This window comes from Lissotriton helveticus, chromosome 10 (genome assembly GCF_964261635.1).
Source record: "Lissotriton helveticus chromosome 10, aLisHel1.1, whole genome shotgun sequence".
NCBI classification, from domain to species: domain Eukaryota; kingdom Metazoa; phylum Chordata; class Amphibia; order Caudata; family Salamandridae; genus Lissotriton; species Lissotriton helveticus.
The window spans coordinates 494,135,292-494,156,774 of NC_136071.1; the positions used below are offsets into that span (position 1 = coordinate 494,135,292).

A 21,483-nucleotide genomic window follows, 5' to 3' on the forward strand; every position below is an offset into this window, starting at 1 on the left:
GCAAATTACCACCAACTTCAAGTTGCTGGTAATTTGCGATTTCTTTGAAAAATGCACTTTTTTGCATTTTCCAAAGTGTCATGTGGCGCACATACATGCCCTTAGGGCATGTATGTGTGCCACATGTGCACACATGCTCATTTCAGGGGTCCAACAGGGTGTCCTTTTGACACCCTGGCACCCTTGAAATTGCATTCTTAATTTGCAATTCTATAATTGAGAATCGCAAATTGAGAATGTCTTCCCATTCATTCCTATGGGCCTCTAGGCCCATTGGAATGAATGTGGAGGTATTCCTTAATTGCGAATTGCAATTTGCGATTCGCAATAAAGGAATGTGTAGGATTCACAAAATTATTTGCAAATCTTACATACATAGCGTTTTGCGATTCTCAAATAGCGATTCTCTAAAAATCGCTATTTGAGAATCGCAAATGTATCCTTTGATACATATGCCCCTCAGTTTGGTTGCCTATTTGCAAGAACTTTAGCTGGTATTTTGATGTCACAGTTTAGCAATGACAGGGGTGTGTAGGATTCATAATCTGTAGCAGGTTTGTTGGATTTAAGCAGGGAAATGAGTATGGCTTTGTGTCTTGAGTTGGGCAGTCATTCCTTTTGAAGCGCTTCTGCATAAGTAGAGTGCATTTGAAGTGCTAATAAATCAATGTTGACTTGGTATACTTCAGTAGGAGGGCCATCTGAGCCCTGTGTGTTATTTTTTGGTAGTTCTTTGCTAGCATCAGTGACTTTAGCCAAAGTTAAGGGGCATGCCAGAAATTCCCTCCGGTGTCACTCAGCCAGGCCATAGTGACCATACCATCGTAGTTTGCAAGCCTACCAGGGCTTTAATGCTTTTGTTGCGTGTAAAATGCACCAACCTATTCTAAGAACACACTCTCAATATCCTTAAGTGCATATTGTGGTCTGCCAGATGAGTCCTATATCTGTGACACTGTAGTACCTGCCCAGATTTTTCTAACATCATTTGGTAATGTTTTACCTGGTCTACCTCCCTCACAGTATGTATGCGCCATTGTGTATTCACCAAAGTATTTTGCTTCTCTCTCTGCAGCCTCATTATATTCTGAGATCTTAGCGCACAGTTCTTCCCTAACTCTCTGGACATAAATTGCTGTAATCCCAAAATCTTGATGTTTAATTTCGGTTTCCAAGTTGGTTGAGTGGATTTTCAGTATTTGAAGAACCGCATGCTGCTTTGAGATGCATTCACCTCTCAGCACAGCTTTGAAAGCCTGTCTTAAGAATGCTTGTTTGTCTACACTTCCCTCATTTTCTTGTAAATAGATCCCAATAGTTATATACATTTAATCCTGGAACACTGGGTCCATGAGTATTCTAGGCAAAAGCCACCATATTTGGGTATGTCAGGGGTTCTTTTGGGGCTGTAGCCAGAGGATTACAGTGGAATGGTCGGATAATGTATGGGCTGGGAGCGTTACCTCTGATGCCCTTGCACTGACATCTTTCAAAGTAAGCCGGCAATTCAGCCATGACCCCATGTTATCTGCCCCTTAGTAATATGTGACTTGTTTAAGGGTAGGGTTTCGCCATCTCCAGATATTCATCAAATTTCCATCTTCTGCTAGATTGTTCCCTGTAGTACTCGAGTTTACATGTTATCTTGCTAAGGCGTGTGACCTATCTAGCTGTGGGCCAGTGTTGTTTTTAAGTCCCCTTCCCATATTATTGGACCAGTATTGTCAGCTGGAATTAATCCCCAGACGGTGTTATAGAAATCTGAGTCATCCAAAATGGGGCTGTATAATTCACTAATGCCAAAGGCTGTCATCCCAGCACACCTCAAAGTATTTGGAGTCTCCCATCTGGAACAATTTTCATGCTCACTTGGCAGAACAGCATTCCATGTTTGATAGGAATGGCCACTCCTCAAGTGTAGGAGGATGAGGATGCAGTGTATGCCAAACCTTATCGTTTTTGCTGAAGATGTGTATCATTTCTGGGCATGAAATGTGTTTCTTAAAGGAAGGGAATATCAATAGTATGTCTCATCAAACAAGTGGTGATTTACCTGTGCTTTCTCGGGTTATTTAATACCCGTATGTTCCAAGTAAGTAGGGAGTATGTTCACCCTTGGTCATTGACACTCTTGTGGTGGGAAAATGGTTTGAGGGGGTCATAGTAAGGGGTGCTGTGTGTGATAGTGCCATACTATCCTCATCCATGTTCTGTATTGCGCCTTACCAGTGTGGTGCAAGAACATCAAAATTGAACATTTACCATAATCTTCCCTCCCCCTCGCCCATTTTAGGCCCCAAACTTCGCTGACAAAATACAGCCCTCACTTGTGGTACTATGACCAGAAAAGTGGTGTCCCATCAGTTTTATTTTTCCGTGGATAAAATATTGGGAAACCAGAATACTTTAATTGGTGTTTACCAATGGGTAGTAGCCTGAGCTTGGGGTCTCACCAATGAAGGGCCTGCAATATTATCATAGAAGATGTTGGGTCCATTGGGTGGCAGACGATGTCCAGCAAGGCAACCATAATAACCACTTGCATGTCACAGAGGTGTTCCTTGTGCTGCATATTCCAACAGTTGGTTTCTGGCTCTGACAGGACATGATCTGCGGGGTCCTCACTAGGTAGAGGGTGCCAGCTCAGCATCAAAGTTCAGGGGGAGGGGGTCAACATCCCTCCTGTGTTGCTGTGTAGTTTGAGAGCGTATCCTCTTTAGGTAGGCAGTTACTTTTTGGGGCTCTGTGAATACTTTACTTATGCCATTATGTGCGATAAACAGTCTGGACGGGTACAGCATGGTATATTATAGGTCACAATCTCCTAGTTCTTCCTAGCAGGTAGTAAGAATCAGCCCACCTCTTACACAGCCTGCAGGAAGTCTGGGTAGAGTGATATGCTTTCTCCCCTGTACTGTAAGTCTTTACACTCTCTGGCCATCCAAAGTGCTGTAATGGGGCATGTCGGCACAACCGAGGGTGACCATGGATCCAGGGATATGAGTGCTCTCTCTACAAAAAACATCTTGCTGAATGTGTCTGCAACGAAGAGAGATGCTAGTAATGTCTCAACAAAGAGTTCCATTTCTCCCGAGTGGTTGACTCAGCTACTCCTGGTATGTGGAGATTGTTGTGTCTTTACCTCACCTAAAAGTGTACATTGTTATCTTTAATCAGCATCAGGACTCAAGCCATTTCCAGCAGTTTCTCTTTTTCTGATTGTTGGGTGTCTTCTACCGTTGATATACGATGTTACGCTTCTCTGATATGACCTTCGTGCTTGTCTAGCTCAGCAGCAATGTTATCTATTTTGGTGCTCAGCGTGTCCATTTTCTTGTCTATTAAGACAAGACTAGTCTGAAGATTGTGTAAGAGTTGCTTTACCTCCAAACCCTCTGGTTATTTCTGTGGGCATTCATCTGTAGCTGGGGGATAATCTTCATGTTCCACCAGCTTGGATGACTTGTGGCTCTCAAAGGGCAGCTTTGGATGCTTTGGGTCATTATTATTCCCTATTGCACCAGGAATGGTGCTTGGTCTCGTCACCTGTGGGACTGCACAGCAGCTTCTCAGTCCTTGCTATTTCCAGCCGGGCCTGAGGTCATAAGGTCCAGCTACAGAAAGCACGAGTAAGCTTGACACTCCCTCGCTCCATTTCTGAGCTCACGTCCCTTTAGGCATCTAGGCACAGCCACCTTATTTGGGTATCAAGAATTCAAGCTGGGCCCCCCAGGATCAGAAGCTGGGTGCACCAGCAGTCTCCACAGCAACAATAAACAGGGCACCTCAGCACCACTCGCTCGAATCGTGGAAGAGTTGCTGAGCCCACTCTATATTACCTGCATCCTTTCACAGCCGGCGCCACTCACAGTCCTCCCCAGCATCGATGTCCGGTGGTCCTCCAGCCCCAAGACTCCACTTCCAGGTGCACCTACCCCAATCCAGGGGACCCAAAGTCTCACGCACCGTGAGTTGCCACCGGTTACCTTCTATACCACATGCACCATTTTGCTTTGATTAAGAGCTGACCATGTTGCCTTATTTTTCAGCATAGGATGGCTGTCCGACTCATTTCAGCTCACCATGCCATGAGTGGCAACCCACAGATGGCACAGTCTGAGGAGTTCACTGATTTTGTAGAACCCATAATGAGGATAATAGAGAGCAGGGTCCCCGCTCGCCGTAGCTTTCCGTCTATGCAACCATCTTGGTTCCAGGCAGACCGCACACCCTCACTCTTTCTCAGCTGATACAGACAAAAGAAATGGTTAATCAACTTTATTCACCTGGACAGAAATTCTAAGAACTGGATAGGTGTATAACAAATTATCTGTAGATCCTTGTTCCTAAATTTCTGATATAAAGACAAAATTGCTAAATTCATCCACAAAAATACAGATTGGTTTAAGATAATAATCTAGTTTATATTTCACTATGTAGCTGCAATTATCTCCATATGTCATTCCTTAGTAAAATTATGCTGTACTACTCTTTTCAGAAATGTAGCATATGTTCTCTGTTTTTCTCCTGCTTGCCCACAATGTAATATTAATTCCACAGTTGATTGGAAGAATAGGTTCTTTGAATGCCCTCACCTGGTCAAAATTGTGGATGATATTTTGGGTTTTCTAAGCCTACAATATGGGGTTCACCTTGTCATATGTCCCATAGGGACATTGTTGTTTTTCTCTAAGTTAAAATGAAACCGCTTCAGCTTGCCTGTTGCTTTGCGCACGTTACTACGCAACTTTATTTTTGCAATAACTTCCATGGTAGTTTCCGCTTGAGAACTCATCACTGTGTTCAATTTCTGCAGGTTCCTGGGATTTTGACTGAACATTGTGAGTAAAGTCCAACAACAATGCTCCTTGGTATTTTGTTCTGGCCAGGCCTTAACCCTTGGACAAAACATACCGATGCAGCTGTTGTTTGGACAACGTACTTTGGTTTTTATTAGAATACACAAATAGGTAGCCCACACTTGGAGAGGGACCTTTCCAGGGAGAAGAGCGAGACAGCACCTATGATGTAGACCTAACATCTATAGGTTAAGATATGGGGTCTGCTGACAAAGCCCAGAGATCTTCTAATATATAAAAAATACTGCTTCTTAGCAAGGGGAGGGAGGTTAGGTTCTTTAGTCTTTTCATGATGACTCTCCCTTTATGATTTATGGACTAGCTGCTATGCTGACTGTATTTGTACTATGCATTTTCCTGCTTGTTGTGGCACGTATACTGCATGTTAGGGCACGTTAGTTAAAACATTTTTTTTAACCTTTTTTGTGTCTCTGTCAGATCTTTTTGTGGACAGGTACAAGAGTGCAAGTAAAAGGGTGTGTCTTATTACCACGATAACTGAGACATCTGGCAGTGTTGTGTTCTGGGGTGTCTAATCATTTGTTTCTCTGTGAGTGAGAAGGAGAGCAAGTGAGACACTATAGCTAGTCAGTCCTGGGCTCATGGGTAGTAAGGTGGTGGAGGACTCAGTCCCTATACACCAAGGTCCTATAATCCTGCGCATAGTTCTGTTTTTGAGCCGAATCCCAGCAACAAGCGGGTGCCTTCTTATAAAGCAATATATCTTGCTTTATTTGAAGGTGAACATTTATTTTCAAAATATAAACAAACCATGTTTTTATTGCACTACTTGTAGCTAGCTCCATCTTAACCCTGTATTGAAAGATGTCTGTCACCCACATGTGGACAATGGTGAGATAAATTGGGAAACAAATTATTAGAATGGACAAAGTCCTATAGTACCGCAACCATTAGTATTCTTTATATGTTTATACTAGCAGCCCGTCCCGACGTTGCCCGGGAGCAATCAGGCTTCAGGGCCCCCGCCCGCCCATTTTTTTACTGAATACCCTTTTGTGCCAAGCGTCTGATGTCACCACGCACGTCGCGGCCGGCACTACTTACAAGGGACTACTTTTTTTTAATGTTACATTTTTTTAATAACGTATTTATTTTTAATTTATATAGCCTATGTCCATCTGCACACCCTGAGGATTACAACGATGTATCGGGTGTGTGGATTGGCGCTGTGGTTCCCGAGTTTACCCGCCTCAAAGTTCTTCCTTTATAATAGTAGTATAGATAGGGGGCAATTTTTAATTGAGAACCTCATTTGACAATGGCTATATTATTTTTTATGTTTTAGAATGCATTGTACTTAATTTCCTATTGATTGCAGACATCATTTTCAATTTGTTTATGTGATTTCGACAGTATACAATTTTTTCTTGTTTTCTGCATGTCCCCAATATAAAAAGATAAAACATGAATAATGCTCATCCAGTTCTGACCTTCATAAAGTGTAAGTTTGGAATTAAATTTTAAGGTGATTTCAACATTTGTTTTTACACACCTATTTAATCCAAAAGATTGTTTGCATAACAATTATATATTAGTATCATAAATCTTCATTTGTGTAAGCTCTTCATTATTTACAAATGCCACTCAAGCTTCTTAAATTGACTGTGTATTCACTTCATTTATCTACAGGATATGCTCCCCAACCATATCCTCCCCCTTTCCAGCCTCCTCCACCGGGACCACCACAACCAGGTAACCAACAAAAAAATAATTGCTTTAATTTGTAAGATATTTTCTATTTCCTGAATTTCCTTTCAGCCAGCAATTATGGCAAATGTGGGTGTATTACCAATGCACCATTAGGCGTTTGCCTAATAGGCAATGGTGTTTCATTGCCCCCATGTCTGGTCCTCCTGATCACATTGCTTACATTTGAGGCTATTCTGCTCCTAGCCTCTTCATTCCACCAATTTGTATTGGATTGGGTATAAGAACCCCTCCCACACCTTCCACCTCCTCTGTTGTTTACTGTCCTCCAGATGGGAATCATTTTGTGCGTTTTAAGGCAAGGGTTACATGTTTATTATTTCAGAGTTTCTACAGAGGTCTACTTAAGCAACTGTAAAAGTAAAAGTGCAGCGGTGTATCTTCTAGTACCCTGCGCATGTGCTCAGCTGGGGTGAGGTACAAGGGAAGAAGCATACTGTGCCATAGAACTTTGCCTAGGAGCTCTTTTCGCCGCTGCAGCTGTGCTATTTTTATGTGCCCTCGTCTGAAGGCATGCATATTGATGGATGTACATTGTTACAACGCATGCTTTTACTACGCATGCCTTTACAACGCAGGTTTTTCAACGCAATGGTTACAACGACTTGCGTTGGGGGGTGCTGGATAGTGAATAGTTTAATTTACTATTCCAACTCCAGTCCCCGTGGATAGTAGGGAAGGTGTTGGATAGTTAATTAAACTATTACCTATCCTAGAGCGCCCCCAGCGCAATCCGTTGTAATGACTTGCGTTGAAAAACCTGCGTTGTAAAGGCACTGCGTGGTAAAAGTTGCGTCATAAAGGATGTTTCCCATATTGATTTATCACACGGTATTCTTGTTGTAACAAGATTTTCTGTCACTTGGAAACATATTCAACCAGGACGTTGTCACAATAGCGCAACAATTCCTGTCATTGTGAAGCCTCTTAGACTACCTGAAGTGGAGAAAATGGTCCCTGATTCACGGTCCTAGCTGCAGAGCAATTATAGATGAGGCTGTGAGCTCTGCATTAGCACAGCTGGTGGTGAAAAAGCAGAGGACTCTTCAAAATCAGAATGAGGAGAGTGATTCTTCCAAAGGGAAATATATTCAAGTGACACAATATCTGAATGTCCTCAAATATATCAGGGACGTGTTGGGCTCCTAGGAGAAGGATCTACAAACAGATGAATTTTCCCCCCAATATCACATGGCTCCTTGGGTCGACTTGCCACTACATGATGTTATTAGCAGCATGTGGCTAAAAGAATGGTAAGAGATTGACAAATTAGGGTTTCTGAGATTTCCTGATAAGAGATATATGTTGGAAGATTATGAGGAACAGTATCCAAAAATTCATAAGATTAACACTATTCAGCCATGTTTTTCTTCTTCCTTGTCACTGGCAGCAGAGGAAGTATCTCTTTCAGACTCTGTAGATCTACAGCCACAAACCTTTCCTTGTGGGCATCCACATATGCAGCATACACAACACAAATGCTTCCAAAAGACTTTCAAGCGTTTTTTGGCTGCTTACAGGAGCAAAAAGATCTGACTGACATATTGATGAATATGGAACTAGTCTCCCAGTTCCTGTCTAATATGTTTTTTGATTCCCTTAGGGTTTCGTCTCCCAGTTCCAGTTGGTTATTTCTTTGATTTCCTTTATGCCTCTGCTACAGCACAGTACTTGATTCTACGTTTGCCATTCACAGGAGATAAACTATTCTCATCACAAGTTAATGGCCTTGCAAAGAAGGCAGAAGAAGAGAAGAAACGTATTAAACCATTCAGGTCCACTATTGCTAAGAAATATTTTATACATAAGAAACTGTCACTCTCTGATTAGGACGGACAGTCCTTTTAATACTGGGCTTATGGTGGGGGAGCTGCTGCAGGAGAATAAACCTGACCACAGCTGGAATCTCAAAGTCAGCAGCAAAAATAATTACAATCAATCCCCTATGGTGGGGAGAAGAATACGCTGCGTTTTAGAAAAATGGCAAAATTACATCGCAGACAAGTGGGTTCTGGACACTGTCCAACATAGATATTCAGTAGCTTCTCTCTCAGCCTCCAGATCCTTATGTGGTCAATACTCCAAGTCCAAACGATTGTCTGAAAAGGTCAGCAATTTTGGATAGAATTCAAGCCCTTCTGTTGAAAGTAGCAGTGATTCCAGTCCCACCGGCAGAAGGGGGCTTAGACTTTTATTCAATTGTCTTCCTTGAACAGAAGTCAGATGGCTCCTTTCGACCAGTTCTGGATTAAAAAAATGTACACTAGTTTATAAAACATCTCTCTCTCACACGGTCTCACTCCAAAGTGTGACTCCGTTGATATCCAAGGGAGACTTTCTAATGAAATTGGACTTGAAGGATACGCATTTCTAGATTTCCATGCGTTCAGATTTTCAGAAATTCCAACGGTTTTCAGCATGCAACAATCATTTCCAGTCCTTCCGTTCGGCTTCTCTTAATCCCCATGGGTCTTCACAAAGGTAGTGCACCAGTAGGGGCTTCTCTTTATGTGCTGAGGTTTCAATTATATCCCTATTTGGATGACTGGTTAATTGTTGCCTTTTCTTTTTCCAAGACAGGGGAACTTGTGATCCTAGTCTGCAAAACTCTGGAGTCATTGAATTTCTTACTGAACAAGGAGAAATCTGGTGCCATCTGCTGAAAACGTATTCACCGGTGCCCTCTACAATACAGATCATACAAGGACTTTTCTGCCAGAGCCTTGGAAGATAAAATCTTCAGAATCCATTTCAACAGTTGCTTCAGGGCAAGTCCTCCTCAGCCCATCAATGGCTCAGAGTCCAGCGACTCATGGCCTCTTGTACTACTTTGTTTCTTGAGCTTAACACCATCTAAAGCCTTTGGTTCTTCATGTTCTGAGTCATTATTCCCTATCCTCAGGGGGGAACCAAATTCAGATTCCAGTATTTCAAAGTATAGTTCAGGATCTCCTGAAGTGGTTACTCCCATCTAATCTGCAGGAAGGGGTTCCACTACAAGAACAGCTTCCCCAGGTCCTGTCAACAGATGCCAGTCAGAAGGAGTGGGAAGTCACATTAGCGACTCAGGAGTTACAAGCAAATTGGTTAGGCATAGAGAATCAGATTATATCAAACTGGTGAAAGTTAGAGTAAATCAACAGAGCTCTACACTCATTTGAGGCAGTTCTTAAGGGCAAGCCTGTGACAATCTGAACAGACAACCAAATCACAAAATTCTATGTCAACAGGCAAGGGGGAACAACGTCCCTGGCCTTAGAAAATGGCCAAGGAGATATTTTCCTAAGCAGAGATACATCTTCTCTCTACATGTACGGCATATTGCAGGGAAGAAAATTTGAGCCAGAATTTGCCTTCATTGGTGAATTTTACACTCAGTTAGGAAACATTTCTATTGATAACCAGACAGTGGGGTTGCCCAATAATTGATCTATTTGCATCCTCAGAGGATGACCCACATGCCGGGTTTTGCAAAGATCAGAATTGCAAACAAGCATTTGTGTTGGATGCACTGGAGGTGGCATGGCCCCAGGAGCTTCTGTACGCCTTCTCTGATTCCCTTCCTACCAAAGGTGTTTCAAAGGATTCAGGAAAACTCAGTTGTGATACTGACAGCTCCATTTTGGGTGAGGAGAACATGGTTTTCCCTCTTACAACACATGGTAATGGACCCCCAAATCACCCTTCTACTTCATTCCAAACCCTCAACAAACAGTTTCATCAGTTGGGACAGATGCCCTGGAGATTGAGAGGGCTAGGGTACTACATCTAGAATGTTCCAAAGATGCGGAATGGGACTTCCCATTATCTAAAAAGGATTCAACTCTTAAGGCATATGACAAACATTGGTGTAATTTTTACTTCATGGTGTTCAAGATCAGATTTGGATCATGTTTTCGGAGATCCTTATTGGATATTGGACTTCTTAAGAGAGGGTTTTTCTAAAGGTTTGTCAACTTCTACCTTAACGGCCCAGTGGGCAGCCACAAACTCCTCTAGAGGATTTAGTGCCCCTAGTAGAAACAACTTCTGAGGTCCTTTAGACTTAAAAGAAACCCACATGTTTTTAACCCTACTCCTTCCTGGGATCTTTCTTTAGTGCTTCAGGGTTAAGAAAAAGACCAGTTTGAACTTTATGATCAGGTCAACTTTGCATGGGTCTCTGCAAAAGCTGCCTTTTTACACAGGAATTACCCCCAGAAGCCATTTGGGAGCGTTGCCATCTCTTCTAATTTCTTATTTGAAATTATTTCCGGACAAGGTGGTCTTTTGGTCAAATCTGAAGTTTAAGCTAAAAGTACAATCGGACTTTTACTTTTCTCAGGAGATTATCCTTCCACTCTTTCAAGATTCAAATGGCACTCCTTCCTTTGTAGATGTCAAGAAGACTTTAATAATTTATTTAGAAAAATGAAGGACTTTAGGAAGTCCCAATCCCTTTTTGTCTCTCATGGTCCTGCCAACAAGGGAAATAAATCAACAATGACCACCATCAGTAGGTGTGTGAAACAAGCAATTTTCCCCAGCGTATATATCTATGGGTTAAGATTCACCAGAAAATGTGTTACCAAGATCAACTAGAGCCATGGCTAGCTCTTAGACAGAAGTAGAAGTGGCTTCCTTGGAGAAGATCTGCAGGGCTGCTGCATGGACAATTCCAAATACTTTACTCATGCACACTAATTTGCATCTCACTGTGTGTGACAGTGGTAATTTTGGTGTTTCTTTCCTGAAATCAGCAATTGTTTAAATTGCTGACATACAATTACATTTATTTTTTTGAGCAGGGTAAAATTGTGATGGACTCTTTCATTGCTTTGGTGCATCCTCAAATACAAACACAGTGAGGAGGAGGATCAGATGTCGGGGTGATGAACTCTTACTTGCTGGTAATCTTCATTTCCCTGAGGATGGTCCTCCTCATCACAGTAGACCCTGTCCGCTCTTCTAGATCCAGTGACACCGTTTTAAATTCTTGGTTACTAACAGGAAGTGATGGAGGCGGGAGGGTTTCTTGTACACCAGCCAATAGAAAATTGTGTAACAAATAACATGTTAGTAATTTCTGTAGCAGGCGGAACAGCTTCCAGTGGAAGCACATTGATGAGAAGGATTAGCCTAAGGTTAATGAAGATTACTGGTAAGTAAGAGTTCATTACCAAATTACTACATGCTTTTCTTCAGTTTAAGAACTTTTTCCCAGTATCCTTTCACCAGGTTTTTGGTGATGGAATGTTAAAAGAGGTAACTCCCTTTACATGATGAATCAGGATTTCCCTGCATATCATAATGTCACGTGGTTCCTGCATCTAGGGGATGAAACTACTTCTAAGCCTTTTAGCCTTAACTTTTCACCATTAACATTTTACCCTTTACCTATCATCTCCATCTTTCAGCTCGACATATATGCCTTTTGATTATACAAATGGATGCCTATGTTCTGTGAGCATACGATAATTTGATATGCGGTATATTTTAAGTAATAAGCTTCAGGTTTTCTATACATCACTCACTGAGAAGTGCCTTGTACAGATCACCGGTTCTCCTAATTTTACAGGTCAGTATTGTGGGACTATAATTCCAATGCACATTGGCTCTATTGATTGACCTATGCATGAGTACTGCCCATGATGAGTGGTTACTTTGTCACTCATGCCACTTGTTGCTTTGACCAAAATGTCTGGTTACTTTGCCACCTCGTCAGACACAGAGCAGTTCATGGGAAAGTTATGAAAACTGTGTCTTGGCTCGCAAGCAAACTTTATGACCCAGAGAGGTAAGATTTTTGGTCTGAAGGACAGGCGCACTGATAAGCAGACCACCATGGTTTGTGGTGAGGCTGATGTGCTAAGAGGTCACATCGCAAACTGTCAATTTGCACTGGGTGGCAAAACGACAAAAGGCAGGGCTCCATCTCTACATTTTCTTTGACATATGAGAAAGATTTTCTTTAGCAGCACAAGTGCAAAGGGACAGGACCTGTTTTTAAGAAGTAAATGCTTCTTGTTTGGGAACAAATTGAGGGAAGGAGACAGTGATCCTCTGGTCTTTTTCCTCTCCTTCCCTCAGGCTACCCAAAGGGGAAGATGTCCCATGGGACAGCTTTCCCTGTGTAAATCACTTACCACTTGAACTTGGGTGCTAATAGCTGTTCGATCGGTTGCAACCTTATTTGTGGCCACAAACGTTTGATATATTCCTTTCCAAAACAAATATAGGAGGGGGATGCCCATTTTATGTCCCTACTATTTGAAATTAATTTGGTATAAGTCAAGTCAAGTCAAGAATACCTTTATGTAGGTTCAGAGAACCATAAACGTTTCACAATAAAAATATTTACAATTCATAAAAAACATCAACAGAGAATGATTTAAAACAACAATTCATAATATTTCAGCAAAGACAATTAAAATGACAAAGTCAAGCCCTAGCAATCTTATACCAATTTCCTACATAGCGATTTCTAATCACAATAGAACCCCTTATAAAATTTACTACAGCTATGTAGATATCAGAGATGGCCAATGTATGCAAGTAATTGAAACTATCATGATATGAACAAGGACGAATGTTCCTTATTAATGAAAGCAGAAATCTGCTTCTCATCGATTTATATAATGTGCAAAATATTAAAAAGTGCAACGTGCTTTGCCTAGAGGATTTATCACACGGGCAAGGCAAAAGCCTGCCTGCCCACCCTCCTTGACGGGTAAATGCCAACATAAAGTGCACAGTGCATAGTCGAACCCTAGGCCAATAAAATCTAATCTGGGAATTAGTAGAAAAAGATAGATTTTGTATACATTTCCAAATTGATAACACCATTTTAAACATTCTAAAAAACAATTCAGCTATCACAACCCCCAGTGGTGTAACAAAGCTTGAGGGGGTCCCCTGCAATGTACATGGAGAGCCACAGTCCACTCCTTCCTGCTCTGCACCCAGTCACAAGCTCACAGTCCAGGGGATTGCCATAGTTGGTAGGGGGACCCCTGAGCTGAGCCCCCTCCACCCCCCTCCACGGGCGTTTTTGTGGTACCACTGAAAAGTCCAGTGTTTTGTCAAATCAGATGGTTATTGGCCACAAAAGCCTTTGAATATATAGTCCTACGGACATACATATATACATCCAGATAAGTTGGTGTTCCTAAAATATTTACAGAGTATCTCTGTACTTTGATACCACCTCCTTGCCCCTGGGAGAAGGAATACTCATACATGATATTTCACTGTACTGAATTAATATCACATGTGAGTAAATCTGGGTGAAGGATTAGTCATACGTAATACTACACTGTACTGGATGAATATTACACATGAATAAATCTGTTTATCAGTGAAAATTCACTTTTTCAGAATTTCAAAAGGAAATTTAGAAGGACATGCCAATGCATTTGCATATGTAAGGTCAATTTTTATTCTTAAATGGGTTTGCTTACACAGAATATTTCACCATGGTAGTCTCATATTACATTAGAGCACAATCAATCTACTCCATAGGTTGTGCAGTGGGGACTCCAGGGCAAAGATGCCTGCCTGAGCACGTGAACATACACAGGCTTGCAGGTTTGTGGGTTCTCACAAAGTACTCAGCTGACACAATTCCATGCTGGATATGGTTGGAGATTTACTCATTTTAGGAGAATAAGTAAACTAACCATGGAGGGAATGAAAAGGAGAGAAATTGCTACCATCCATGTCTTTAATACAACTCAGATCCTCCTCTCATAAACATGCAGAAAATCTACTTTTATGGCAAGATTAGAGGCTAGCTTTATACATCTACAATGGCCCTTCAAAGCAGCACCAGCAGTGTATTCAACAAATGTAAAATAAAATATTACAAATAGTCTTACACTCTATCAATCAGCTGCCTTCAAAATTATTTCTAAATGACATCTGAACAGGAAAACATTTACTGGCAGGGTCCTTCTAATGTAATTACTGGTCTGTAACAACTGACATATCCACTCCTTCCTTCATTATCTTCTCACTTTGTCACAAACCATATATGTTTAACAGTTTAACAAAAGATAACAGCAACTGTTCCACACTATCCAGACTCTTTCATCTGGCATTCATACTCTTACATCCATCCATCAACACACAGCCTTAAAATGTGGATCACAAATGTTGCCTTTTTTGTTTCCTGAAAAAGGTAACCTATCTGGTTTATAAAATCTGCTACTACCGCTGAGGCTTAAAGTTTAGAAACCTTTCAGAATGAAATTAAACATAACAGAGTCTCCCGCTTCCAGCAATACTGTGTAACAGCAAAAATTTACCTGATTGTCATTATTTAAACAGCCTGCAAACTTTACTATATCCAGCACAGAAATGTTCCTAGACTTTGCTGGGCTATGAATCATTATCCCTTTCATATTTCCGCAGGTCAAACTTCCTTGTCTGGACCTACCGCCACAAAACACATGCCTAGCTAAAATCACCAAACTGTAACAAATGGTTGTCTTTTATCATGTGCCTGGGGTGAACAACCCTAAAACAGGACACCACCATGCTACAGAAACCTTCAAGGCATCCAAATGCCACTCAAAGTACCAGTATACCTAAGGGTTCCTAGCCTTTGTATGCCTTCTTCTGCTGCCATTAAGGAGGTTTGAAGGTTCTTAAGCAGGCCCTTCAGCTTTCCTAGATCTGATAATATGCTTCAAACATTAAAGTTTAGATTAGGGATGGGTGGAATGTTTTGTTTTTCCTGAGGAATTGGCAGGATTTTGGTCACTCTGTGTTACTCTTTAACGCAAAGTTCCAGACAAATTTCGCCAATTGCTTTGTGGTGTAATATTTCTCCTGTGAAGCTCCAGAAAAAGAGAGCTGGTGACTGCGAGTGAGATTTGGGGTCCCCTACTGCGATTTTGTAACTCATGTGGTTGTGGCCAGAGTGCTGCCTCTTAAGTAGATTTGCTGCCACTCGAGTAGATTTTCTACTCGAGCAGTAGCAATATCAATTCCAATTGCTACAGGCTCTTGCACAATGCATGGTGCTGTTCACACTGATGTTTCAGTGTTTCTTGCACAACTGCCGCTAAATTGCATACAAGAGCTGCATATTTTCCACCTGTTGGAGGAACTCAATGGAATCTCGTTGAGTTTTTATGTAACTCCGCAGAATCGCACAGGGTGAAACTCCGCAAGTTTTTACTACTCCTAGTTCAGACATCCACTCTTTATTAAAGGTGTTCATCTCCCCTGGTCCTAACAAGAGGCCTTGACATGCAATTGTTGGGAAAAGATTATAGCATTGCCAGACTGAAGCTTGAGACACACAAAACCTCTGTCTTCTCACTATAAACAAATACTTCTGTAACACAACAAATTTAGGGAAAGCATAACATCTTTTCCTCTACAATCTTATAAAATGCTTTTAAAGCCAGAGTACAGTAATCTGGCCTCAAACTGGAGTACTTCATTTCATGAATCGTCAACCTGGAGGCAAAATGATATACCTCTCGAGACACCGAATAAGGCTAGATTTTCATGAAACATCTGGATGCAACATCCAATCACTTAAATTACCTAAATGTATGGTATTCCAGCTAGCTACCAGATTTAACTAACCTAGAATATACTCAGAGAAACTTGTGCTTAAACAGTTTGCTGCAGCTCCTTTGCTGGATCCACCAACTGGTTGGACCTGTAACCCCCTGTACAATTTATGTTCTACACAACCAACGTATTGAACACTCATTAAATAGAAGTACTGGACACATCTCCAATCTGTCCTCAAAACGTGTCAATACAGACAGTTCAGCTTCTATTTCCTGACAGTTTTTATGTCAGTGTTTCCCTTATGGAGCACCTTCGATCAGTCTTCAATCAATTCAACTGAGCACCTCACCCATGCATGTTAACATGCGACTCCATCCCAAAATCCAGGTTTCTCCAAAACCTTGCTCATCCTTTCCAGGCATCCAGGGTTTTCAACTACCAAACCAATCATTCAAATTGTACTTTTGTCATTCTTACTATGCCCCCATACATAAGTCCCCCTTTCAAGTCTCTTGCCTTCAAGTTCTGCAGTGCCTGGTAATGTGACCACGGTAAAACTGCTTGCACTAAAGAAGAAAGTAGACCTATTGTATGTGATAGATTTCTTATGGTTTAATTTTCCCTGTGAATCAACCATTGTATCTATGGCTTGATCATTTCCCTTTTTTGGTAAGTTCAAAACTGTTTGTGTATCTGGAACCCTTAAAAATCTAGAATGCTGTTCTGTTTCATATTACGATTGCTCTTATTTAACCATAAAAGCTAGACCTTCCAAATATGTCCCTCACACAATCATTTTGATGTTCCAATTCTGTACAATCCTGCAAGCATAAGTGTAGGAAAGTAGGATCTGCTTCTTATGGTTACCCCCACTTTTTGCTTTTTGCACCCACTGTTTTGACTAGTCTGGCTGGGATCCTGCTATTCAGGACCCCAGCCTATCTGCTTTCTCCCTTAAATTGATATGTATGTACTTTGGTAAAACTCCAGATTGGATACTGGGGTACCCTTATCAGTCCCTAGTATATGGTACACATTTACCCAGTGCATAGTTACCCCAGAGGCCTCACATGGGTTGCAGCATGTATTATGCCACCCACGAGAGGGCATGCAAAATGGAACCTCTGGTTTGCTACTGCAGCCTGTGTAGGCTGGTGCTTGCACAACTTACGAGCGATATAGGTTCATTATATCTGTATATATCACTACACCTAAAACCTTAGAAGTCACCCCTATAGCAGGCCTTATCAATCCTGAAGGCAGGGTGCTGGATTTACGTGAGAGGGTGCTCTTGCATAAGCAGAGCCCCACTGCAGCCTTCGGAGACCATTCTCCCGGGCTGTGTGGGATACTGCCAGACATATAGATAGAGGTGCATTATAACCTTGCGGTAAATGCTATCTTGAAAACGACTGCAAAGAAGTATGTCATGTTTGGTGTCAAACACCTTGGAATCATATCTTCACACTGGTGACTGGTTTGGGAGGTAGGATTCCTCCCCTCAGAACCGAAGTTCTGGGGGTATCTAAGACTACCAGTACCAACTGTCCGGAGCCTTACTACACAAAATGGATGCTGCCCGCCACAGACACGAGCCTGCCCTCCTGCTGCTGAGCCAAGCTCTGGCAGGGGAAGGCAGCACAATAGGCATCCTGTCACAGGGAGGTGTGGCCACCTCCCAGACAGGATTTAGTGTATTGGGGCTTGGTGAGTGCACTGTCTCAGTACCAGAAAGTCCGTACAAGGGGCACATTTGGTGTCCCTGTGCACAGTCCAGCTCAAATCAGTTCTGGGAGACATTTGCCTCTGCTCTGGTTCAAAACTGGATAAAGGACATGGGTGTAGCCACCCCTCTGTCCTGTTTCTCCCCTAGGAGGGTCTCTAGAATCTGTCTAACCCTTTCCTGTGGGTATAAAATGGGCTGCCTGGCTTCAGGATATTAGATTTTATGTGGACAAGATTCTGCATGAAGATACCACTACACTTTGACCCCCTGGACACGCTGGACTTCGCTGGAACTCCCTTGGGCTCAATTTTGTCTTCCCTTGCCGTCCCCAGTCTCGCCACTGTCCATGATCCTGACAGGCTCTGTGCTGGACCCTGCGGACCTCCAAGACAACAGAAGAATCTCCCTTGGGGTGAAGGAGTCACTCCCCTGCAAACACAGGCACAGTAACACATCTGACTGGTTTGCTGATCCTGAGCTCCTGCAGACTTCGAAGGCTCCAGCAACACAGGAGGTGGGTTTCGGAGGTCTCCGAGGTTGAGCTGCCCTCTCACTGAGTTTGAGGCGGATATCCCTTGTGGGGATCGTATACCCGTACCCCTGTGCATCGTGTTTATTTTCAGCTGCACCTGCTTGTTGTTGTGCAACAATTCTGTGCATTGGTCCATTTGGAGCCCTGACCCCAGCGCACCTTTTTTAAGAAGGACTCCTGCATCATCGTACACTGTGTCCTGCTGGCTGGTATCCTGTAAAACCGCCTACGGTCCCATCGCGACTCCTGTGCCTTTGGCCTGTGGTTCCACTTGAGGGCCAACTGTGCTTTATTTGGGCTCTCCTGGTTGCTCCAGGCCTACCCTGACTCCCCTTGCTGTGGTGAGTCTTTTGGTCCTTGCTGGGCCAAATCATCACCGAAATTGACTATGTCCGTTGCTTGCCGCTGCCAAGGATTGTTGGTGCTTCTGCTGGACACCGACCCCTCAGCACTCGATATCCTTTGTGGGACAGCTTGCCTCCAGCTCCTGGTCATCCTAGACACCTCTTGGTCCTCGCAGCTGAAGAGTCAAGATCACCGTCATCACAACTGAAGCAACTGACATCGGTGGGCATTCATCCACCGAGCCTCTGTTCACTGCAAAGTGACCCAGACTCTGTACCCTCTGCATTCAGGTTCTTCTCATCTAGAATCCATGTTTGGATTCCACCGGACAGTTTTTTTCTTCCAGCAGCAGCATTTCATTGTCGACATCCATAAAGAAAAACAAGAGTTTCCAATGTCACTTTGTGCCTATGCACCCGGCTCCTCTGGGATAGGGAACTCTGGTACAAAAGTATCCACAGATGGGGTGGCTCTATAAACTCTTAAGTTCCAAGGGTTGTCTTCGTAATCTGCTGGGAAGGGTCCTAATTCTCTGATTTTCCAACCACGACTGTCCCATTGAATTGTATGCAGCATGCAGTCGTATTCTCACACTGCACCGGTCCTCCGGGGGATCCCTATTCACTCACCTTGGCTGGTTCTTTGGGGTCCTAGCGATTCTACACCTTCTAGGCTAGGTCTAGTCCCGAGTCGTGGTTCTTATACCACTTATGTAGTATATGATTTGGTCACCCCCGGGAGCCCACTGTGTATTGTGCTACCTACATTTGATTCTTTGCAAATGTATTGTTTGATTTGTGTTCTATCCTCGTGTAGAGGATACTAGAGAGTGTTATATATAATAAATACTTATTTTTATATTTACTGTGTGGTTTCACTTTCATTTAACCAATACTATAAGATTGCATTCTGGTAAAACAAGGTGCTTAACATTCCTTCAAGACTTAGCCTGAAGGGTGCTCTCCATAGCTACCACTAGGATAGCTTTCAATAAAGGTTATCTTTGACCTAATCACCATAAGGATTGTTTGGACTGGTAGAGGTGCCCACTTTAATTAGTGGACAGCATATACCATGCCAACTTCTCACAATAAGCAAGATATCCTCCAGATATAAAAACATTCTAACATCTCAAATAAGCTGAAATAGAATGAATAATCTTTGTGAAACAATACACGAGATGATGGTGGTTATGCCACAGTCTTTGCATATATTAGGCTGCATACAAATTTAGGGAAATAAGTATATAGAGCACACAGAATTCAACTTGGTACTTTTCTGTTATATACTCCCTGTCACCTGGGGTGTAATGGCCAAAACCAGGGAAAGCTTGGTAGGCATATACATATAAAAATAAAAATACCGAAGCACACAAAGAAGGCTAAAGGCATTTAATAAAGACGTTTTGTGAAATTGGAGTCGTGTTGGAAGTGGTTTATTTTTTTCGCATTTATTCATATTCCTTAGTTAGGATGCAATATCCAGTGCAGACAGGTAGCCTACACATGTTTGATCATGGACGCTATTTCAAGGTTGCAAGAGGAAAATCGCAATGTATTACACAGATGTAACAATGACATAGAGATAGATTTTGAATAACTGTTATGCTACCGTCTCCATCAAGAGGTCTAAGGAAGCACTGACGTGACCATAAAGAGTAATGAGTCTGTGTACAAAACCAGTTGGCGAGAAGTTAAAAGAAGTTGAAGGTAGTAAGTCACCTGTCATGTGGCCCGTTGTGAATAGTGCTCAAGAAAAGTGGCAAGTTTGGTTAATAGAAGCAATAGTGCATAGGATAATGGAATATGTAGCACATACGCAAGGTTGGAAAACTGTACCTGAGACGTTTGGCAAACTGCAGTGATCCTAGTGAGAGCATAGGCAAATTGAGCCTCACTGTAATGTAAGACATACATTTTAGTATCAAGGGTTCCCGCCAAATGCAAACAGCATTACAAAGAAGGGGAGTTAGGAATTCTGTGAATTGAGGCGTTACAAGTTAAAATGTGGGAGACTCCTTATTTGTGCAAATTAATAACTGCTGAGGAGAAAAAGATGAAGGCAGCATCGTATAATGTCCAGGTGGACAAGTAGTGCCAACATACATATGTTAAGGTGGGTACAAAATGCCTAGTCATCACAAGGGAGACACTGATAGAAAAGGCTCAATTTGTTTTGAAAAAATTAGACAAAGCAAAGTGAACTAAGAACAAAACCTAAATGTGCACTTGGCGAAGAGATAGCTGCTAATGTGCTATGCAACGGTACGCTATAAGTTGTTGACACAAGTGGACCTAGGGGCATTTATTACAAGTTCAGAAGAGAACGCACGTGCAAAGTACCAACGTGCTAACCACCCGCTTTGTGCAGGCGACGAAAAATTAGTGTGTAGGGCCTTGGTAAGCCTGCAAGATATGAGGTAAAAAGGAAATGTTCTAATAGGCAGGAAAAAGTCAGTCAGGTCACATGAAATGTTGGCGACTGGGAAATTCTACACCCAAGGCTGGCATCTATCAGTATGTAATATATGAGTGCATCTGAAAGTGATTTAAAATAACATATCTCAGAAGTATCAGTGTAACCTATAAGGAGTATATGCGGTCAAAATGGGCAAATAAACTGAGCAGGGCCTTGATACGCCTACGAGACACAAAAGTACATGATAATGATGTTGTCTCTGCATATGGTATCGAAAAGTGGTGTGCAGTCTAATACGCTATGTCAGGTAGCTGGGCCTCCCGGGTGTATTGTCAGGAGCTACAGTCACAAAAAGATAGTCTCCA

At 42.3% G+C, this 21,483-nt stretch overlaps 1 protein-coding gene across 1 annotated transcript in view; it reads left to right on the forward strand.

Moving 5' to 3' along the window:
- Nucleotides 1-21,483, forward strand: part of LOC144785349 (lipopolysaccharide-induced tumor necrosis factor-alpha factor homolog) — a 282,851-nt gene that overhangs the window by 17,749 nt on the left and 243,619 nt on the right. Inside the window, exon 2 of the mRNA XM_078664306.1 lies at nt 6,510-6,572. Coding sequence (XP_078520432.1) covers nt 6,510-6,572 — 63 coding nt within the window. The remainder of the gene's footprint in view (nt 1-6,509; nt 6,573-21,483) is intronic.